A 6,721-nucleotide genomic window follows, 5' to 3' on the forward strand; every position below is an offset into this window, starting at 1 on the left:
AGCAATTTTGTCTCATACAAGAGCCTGGCTATATGTGTGCTCCAAGGTTCGCAACTGCCATGTTCGGGTTGCGCTTGGCTCTTCGCCTCTTCGACAAGAGAAACAATGATGTTACTACTACTACTTCTATAGTATCGAATCCACTGTTACATGTCCGACCACCGCGTGCTGGAGGGATAGCTTGTTATAAGGAAAAGCATGTCCTCATGTACGAGCCACCGCGCGCTTGGGCGAGGGAGAAGGTGTGTAGTAGTAAAATCAAGCTTCTCCTTGTTGTACGAGTTGATGCGACACATCATAGCACTGGCCCCACATGCTTGCCTCTAAACTTGGATGAAAGACCCGCAATATACAATATATTTGCTGCAACCTCTAACATTCACCCCACCACAATATATTCATGTCTTGACCAGATGAGCGTGCAAACTACAATCACCAGGATGACAGGTAGGGCCAAAAGATTATATTAATAAAAAATGCTTTGAGACACCCTCATAGCATGGAGCCGACCACAATGATTTTAAGCTTAGAGGTATGGTACACGCTATTCTAGGCTACTCTAGACATGAAATTGCCACACGAGCATTTAGGCTGCGCTTGGATCCTCACCTCTTCGGGAAGTTGAACAATCATGGAGTAATACTGCAGTGGAGGAGTACTGCAGTATGCTTCTAGCCATCTGACACCAAATGAACTGCTGCATGTCCACCGCGTGTGGGAGGGAGAACGTGGAGCGAAAGCTTCTCCTAGTCGTGGCAGCCACCATGCTTATGGGCAAGGGAGGGACGCGGCTTCTTTGACATATTGCTCCTGCCTTTGCGTGTATGACAGGTGGGCCCAATAGGTGGGTCGCCCACCTGTCATACATCCAAAGGCAGGTGCAGTTAAGGCACCGGAGCTCAGTCCGCGAGGGAGAGGGAGTTGTAGTAATCAAACTTCTCATTGTTGTATGAGTTGACGCGACACATCAAAGCACTGCACTCGATATATTTCAATAATTTGCATTTACCGATGCATTTATTACAATGCATGCATGCATGCATGCTGTGACTCTCCTTTTGATACTTGCATGTGTTGATTTAATGCACCTTGAAGTAGTATCAATATGTCACGGTAAAGCTTTGTAATTCCCTGCCATAAAGCGAGAGATGGTTGTGCACGAGGAGGGCGAGATCATGCAGACTGAACATGACCCAATGATGTAGCTCGCTATGGTCTCGATGGAACTCACCTTGCTCCACTGCCCCTTGTGCCTCCTCCCCTTGAAGCCTCCAATGTATTAGGTTCGAATACACCTTGTCCGTTCGGCTGATCAAGCAAGGTGCAGGTTTCTTGATTGATGTGCTGTTTGATTGATTTGTGCACTGCAAGGGAGGGCGCCTGGCCTGTGCGGACTGCCGCGTCGAGCGCACTGGGAACCAGCGGCAGTGCCAGAAGTGCGAGCACGGAGGTGGCTTCGATGTGCGGAACACGGCTGTGGAGGTCGTCCTCTCCTCGGTGAGGGTGGAGTGCCCGCACGAAGGCTGTGGGCTCTACGTCACTTACCACAAGCTGGCCGATCACCAGAGCGTGTGTCCGCTTGCGCCCTACAAAAGCCCCATGCCCGTCTACGGCTACGAAGGCCCACCGCCGGCGCTCTCCCACCACATCAGGACCGTGCATCCCATGCCCGTGCACATGATCTAGTACCGCAAGGTGTCCAGCTGCAAGTGCCACTGTCGGAGCCACGACTCTTGATGTTCGTAGAGGAGGATGGCCGCGCGTTATGCTTGGTCAGAGGCGTGCTCGACATCGGCGCGCCTATCACCGTGTCGGTCATCTGCATTAGAGTGGGGGTGTCCCCACTGCCGCACTACGTGGCCAAGCTGTGGGCGAACAGCCCGCCAGGGGAGCCCAAAGGAAGGACCAAAGCCATCAAGTTGGAAATGGAGGTGAGAAGTAGCAAGGATACCGGCTACGTCGCCGTGCAGGAGATTACCTTCTTCACAGTTCTGCCCAAGCTGTTGGCCGGGGCTCAGCTGGTGTCCCTCCACATCCAGATTGACAAGCTCATGTTCTAAGTGATTCTACAATGCCTTCTGTTTATCTTAGTAATTTGCTAATATAGGGGTTAGCTTGGTGTACTTTAGCTTAAGAGATGGTAGGTTTTGGTGGTGATGCGCCAATTACTTCTATGTCAGATCAGCAGTTAAAGTAATTTCCAACAGTCGAATGGTATTTTGTGTCTGTTGTATATAAATATCCTTTGGGTAAGAAGTATAACGGCAATAACTTATATGCTTGTTTGTTTAGGAAGTGTTGCATACTTGTGCGAGTTGACGCGACACATCAAAGTAGTACTACTAATAGTAGTACTCCTTGTGATCCTAAATTCTCTATGCATAAGTCGAGGCGCAGATACCAAGGAGGGCATGGTTGTGTTTATACTTGGACAACTCATCCGTCTGTGCACGAGGCAGATGGAGCTCGTGTCGTGTTGGTGCCGTGTGCGGCCCGCACATTAACCAAAACCTCGCGCCTCCAGCTTATCCTCCATGTTTTAAACTTCTCAATATCAAGGCCAGGTAGCAACGTGAAACCTATGATAGAGCCAATCGGATGGTTGAGAACACTATAATTCATAGCTACAGATGTGTGTGTGAGAGAGCACGAGTGCATGGGTGCACCTCTTCTCTTCCTGTATTGTTGGATCACGGGTTCTGGCAAAACCCTTAAGGTTCGAACTCTAGGGTGCGCGCGAAGATCTCCCCCCTGCCGATCCACGTCCTAGCTCAGCTAAGATCTTACGAACTAACTTGACGAACTCGCAACACAAAGAACAGAAGATTTATACTGGTTCGAGCCACGGTTGTAGTGTAACACCCTACTCCAGTGTGGTGGTGGTGGTAGATTGCCTCTTGGGATGGCGATGAACAGTACAAGGGGAAGAACAGCCTACTGAGCTTGAGGTGTTCTTGTGCTTGGTGGCCAAGGATTTCGTGGCTCCAATCTAAGATCTGGTCCTCTCCCCCTAGCTATGGTGGTGGCTAGTCGTACTTATAGTGGCCTTGGTCCACTCCCCAAATATTGAGCGGGAAGGGAGCCAACAACGGCCAATTCGAAGGGGGACAACTAGTACAAGCTATCCTGACAAAAGTAGTCTTCGCCTGCCAAAGGCTCTGGTGGTGACGCCGTCTTGGGCTCCATGGTGACCTCCGTCTTGCCGTCCTTCTGGTCTTGGTCTCGTTGCACCAATATGGAAACATTTGCTTGATGCCTTGGTACTCCGTGCCTGCGCTTGCCCCCTTAGCACCAAAGAGGAAACACAGACACTGTGCGCGCTAGCGCCCGCTTGGCGCCCACGTGGTCTCGATCATCATGGCTCACGTCACGAGAACCTCGCGAGGGTTGCCTGCCTTGAACTCTCCGCCCCTCATGAGCCAGCCTGGTGAGGCCGCTCCTGCAGAGGTCTTGTGTTGTCCGCCTCGCGAGGCTTGGCCCCTCGCGAGGGTCTCGATTCCTTATTGACGAAGATGGGTCGTACATGCCTGCTAGCAAAGCCACGCCATGGGCCGCAGGCAGGCAAGTCTGGGGACCCCCGTTCCCAGAACACTGACAATAGCCCCCGGGCCCAAGGCGCGCTCGGGCTTGGCTTTGAGGCGAAGCCAAAGGTTAAGTGCGGAGCGCCGCAGGCCCCAATAGCCTGCAGCCTTGGTCAACGCATGGAAGTTAATTAGACATGGGCATCTCTGCTTCCCTACGCTGCCTCGGCAACTGCCTGACTTGACAAGTCCCTGCGACATGCAAGGAAAACCATCATGACCTGTGATCGTGGGTGGTGCTGGTTAGCCTGCTCCTGGTATAAATGGGAGGGGGGTGGAGCCCCCGTCGCCCATCTTTCCTCTGCCTCTTCCGCTTCTTCCCCTTCCTTACACCTCTCCTGCCACCAATGGCGTCGTCGAGGAGGTTCACTGCTGCAGAGAAGGGGAAGGCCCCTCGCGAGGGGCCCGGCTCTCCGGTGCCCAAGCGTGGACGCGGCCGTCCACGCAAGCACACCACAACCCCCGCCGCGGCCCCGCGCAGCCATGGTGATGCCGCTTCACAGGTCAGGGGTTGTTCCGGTCGTGGCAGTCTCGTTGATGAAGGGAGACGTGTCGTGGTCATGCGGCCTGCCCTGTCGCGCTTCCACTCGGCGGAGATGGTGCCGAAGTTCGTCGTCTGGTTGGAGAACCCGGCCGACAACTGGCTTCAGCTCCCGTGCTTCTTCACCGACGAGCTGCCGGCCTCAGGTCCTGGCGGGCTTTGGATACAGGCAGACGGCTGCTGCAGCAGGGCTTCCTGAGTCATGGTCGAGGTCTCCGCCACGGGCAATGTAGCTCTGGCCCGCGGTTGGCAGACGTTCACACGTGCGTGCGGCCTGGGCAGGCGGTGCACCCTTCACTTCAAGTACGATGATGACGCGACCCTCTATGTGAGGGTGTTTGGGGAAGATGGTCGCCGTGCCGGGAGCTACCCCGAGCTGAACGACGGCGAGGAGGTGCTCGGCCCTAGCAACGGCTGCGACGAGGATGAGGGCGAACCCGCCCTTGGTGCCGACCGCGTCTTGTCCAGCTACGGCAGCTCTTCCCCCAGTGACAGCTCCAGCAGTGGCGGCTACAACCAGCCGCCACGCTGCCGTGCCCGCTTCGAAGAGAGTGGCGGGTCGTCTCTTCCCCGTGCCTCCGTGAAGTGCGAGGAGGAGTCCTGCTGAGCACAGGAGGGCTCTGGGGCCTGCCCCCGTGGACCGCTGTAGGCGCCGCTTCTATTTTGTTCTTCTTTTCCTTCCTGCATCAGAAAGAAACCAGAACGGGCCCCGGAGGGGCATGTATCGAACTATGATCTCAATCGTTATGTTATGTTTGTCGTTCCTGTGCTGTGTCGCAACATCGTTGTTTTATGTAGGGATAACTTAGCTCGGCTTGTTTTGACTGGCCTCCTCCTCACGAGGCGCTTGCTTCCTAGTACCTGTCGAGGACTCCTTGACCTGATATGCGCTTAGGAACTGCAAAAAATTCGCCAAGATGTTTATCGCTCACCCGGGGCTTGGTCATAGGCGCCGCTGGCCTTGACTCGGGGCTTCACATCGCGATACCCATGGGGCACGGATTAGGAGAGGTGTGCTAGCTTATGGGCTCGAATGAGGGTGCCTCGCGAAAATATAGAAGGAGGAAGCTCGCGAAGGTACCTGTTCAGCCCTCTCGCGAGGGACGTGAGGGAGAGTACAGGTCGACCAAAGAGGCCAAGGCAGAAAGCGATAAAACGGGACCAGCAAGAGACACCACAAAGAAAATTTCAATTGAAAGAGGGGCGAGCCAACTTCGGAAAGAAAATGAAAAGCCGCGTCTGGCACCTAGTCTAGTCCTCGACGTCTTCTCACAATGCGGAGCTAACTTCTGCCACTAGGCGTGGGAGGGAGCCCCCGAGGCCCAAGGGCGGCTCTCTTGAGGCTCCGGGGCGTGTACAGCCCCACTCCTTATTACGTGAGAGTGTCACGGGCGGCGATTCTTCATAGGCATGGGTCCTTGCTTCACAGGCACTGGGCCTTCTTCACATGCACTTGGCCTTTCTTCACAGACACTGGGCCTTCTTCATAGTCACCAGGGCTTCTTCATAGGCACTCGGCCTTTCTTCACAGGAACCGGGCCTTCTTCATAGGCACTGGGCCTTTCTTCACAGGCAGCGGGCCTTCTTCATAGGCACTGGGCCTTTATTCATGGGTAGAACTTCCGGAGATGTTGTATGTTCCAGGCGTTGTAGACGGGTACCCCGTCCTGCATCTCTAGCCGCACGGCGCCAGGCCTGGAGATGTGGACGACCTTGAACGGGCCCTCCCGCATGGGTGAGAGCTTATGCAGCCCACCTCAAGAGTCACCCACCTCAAGAGTCCTAGAGCGGACGCCGCGACAGTGGTACCGCCATAGCGCCTGCTGGTATGTTTCCGCCCGTAGTGCAGCCTCGCGGCGACGTTCCTCCCCCAGCACGAGGTCCATCCCCCGTGTGGCGTCCTTCTGCGTCTAATCAAACGCCAGGACCCATGTGGAGCGATGCTTGACATCGTAAGGGAGGACTGCTTCTGCTCCATAGACGAGGAAGAATGGGGTTTCGCCCGTGGGCTTGGTGGCGGTAGTGCGTATCAACCACAGCACGGACTGGAGCTCATCGTGCCAGCCCCTGCTGCAGGCTTTGAGCTTCTTCTTGAAGGTCCTAGTCTTGAGGCCCCTCAGGACCTCCGCGTTGGCGCGTTTGGCCTGGCCATTGCTCCTGGGGTGCTACCGAGGCGCAGCAGATCTGCATTCCAAGGTTAGCACAATATGACTTGAAGAGATTACTAGTGAACTGTGAGCCGTTATTGGTGATGATGCGGTTGGGGACCCCAAAACGGCTCACAATGCCCTTGATGAACTTGGCCACTTAGTGAACTTGTCGATGGCGACGTAGAGGTATCGATCGCCCCCAGGCGCCCGAGGGAACAGGCTCAGAATATCCAGCCCCTAGACCGTGAACGGCCACGAGAGTGGAATAGTCTGGAGACCCTGAGCTGGCTGATGGATCTGCTTGGCAAGGAATTGGCAGGCCTCGCAGGACTTCACCAGCTCAGTCGCGTAGTTGAGCGTCGTAGGCCAATAGAATCCACTTTGGAATGCCTTGTCGATGATGGTTCGCGACGACGAGTGGTGTCCACAGTCCCCATCGTGTATGTCAA

At 55.0% G+C, this 6,721-nt stretch overlaps 2 protein-coding genes across 2 annotated transcripts; both read left to right on the forward strand.

Moving 5' to 3' along the window:
* The first annotated feature begins 499 nt into the window (after positions 1–499).
* LOC147975399 (uncharacterized) lies at positions 500–1,686 on the forward strand. The gene is made up of 2 exons (XM_087520399.1): positions 500–532; positions 1,372–1,686. The coding sequence occupies exons 1-2, from the start codon at positions 500–502 to the stop codon at positions 1,684–1,686; spliced, it is 348 nt and encodes a 115-aa protein (XP_087376525.1).
* A 50-nt stretch (positions 1,687–1,736) lies between these two features.
* Positions 1,737–2,060, forward strand: LOC147975400 (uncharacterized). The gene has a single exon (XM_087520400.1). It carries the CDS (start codon positions 1,737–1,739, stop codon positions 2,058–2,060), a length of 324 nt encoding a protein of 107 aa, XP_087376526.1.
* The last annotated feature ends 4,661 nt before the right edge of the window (positions 2,061–6,721 follow it).

This window comes from Triticum urartu, chromosome 4A (genome assembly GCF_056163025.1).
Source record: "Triticum urartu cultivar PI428250 chromosome 4A, HENAU_Tu73, whole genome shotgun sequence".
Classification (NCBI taxonomy): domain Eukaryota; kingdom Viridiplantae; phylum Streptophyta; class Magnoliopsida; order Poales; family Poaceae; genus Triticum; species Triticum urartu.

Excerpts from the sequence above, each read along its gene's own strand:
- LOC147975399 (XM_087520399.1), top strand. The coding sequence starts at position 500 with ATGGAGCCGACCACAATGATTTTAAGCTTAGAG. Across the intron at positions 533-1,371 it reads CAATGATTTTAAGCTTAGAG|GGAGGGCGCCTGGCCTGTGC; the intron begins GTATGGTACACG and ends GTGCACTGCAAG.
- LOC147975400 (XM_087520400.1), top strand. The coding sequence starts at position 1,737 with ATGTTCGTAGAGGAGGATGGCCGCGCGTTATGCTTGGTCAGAGGCGTG.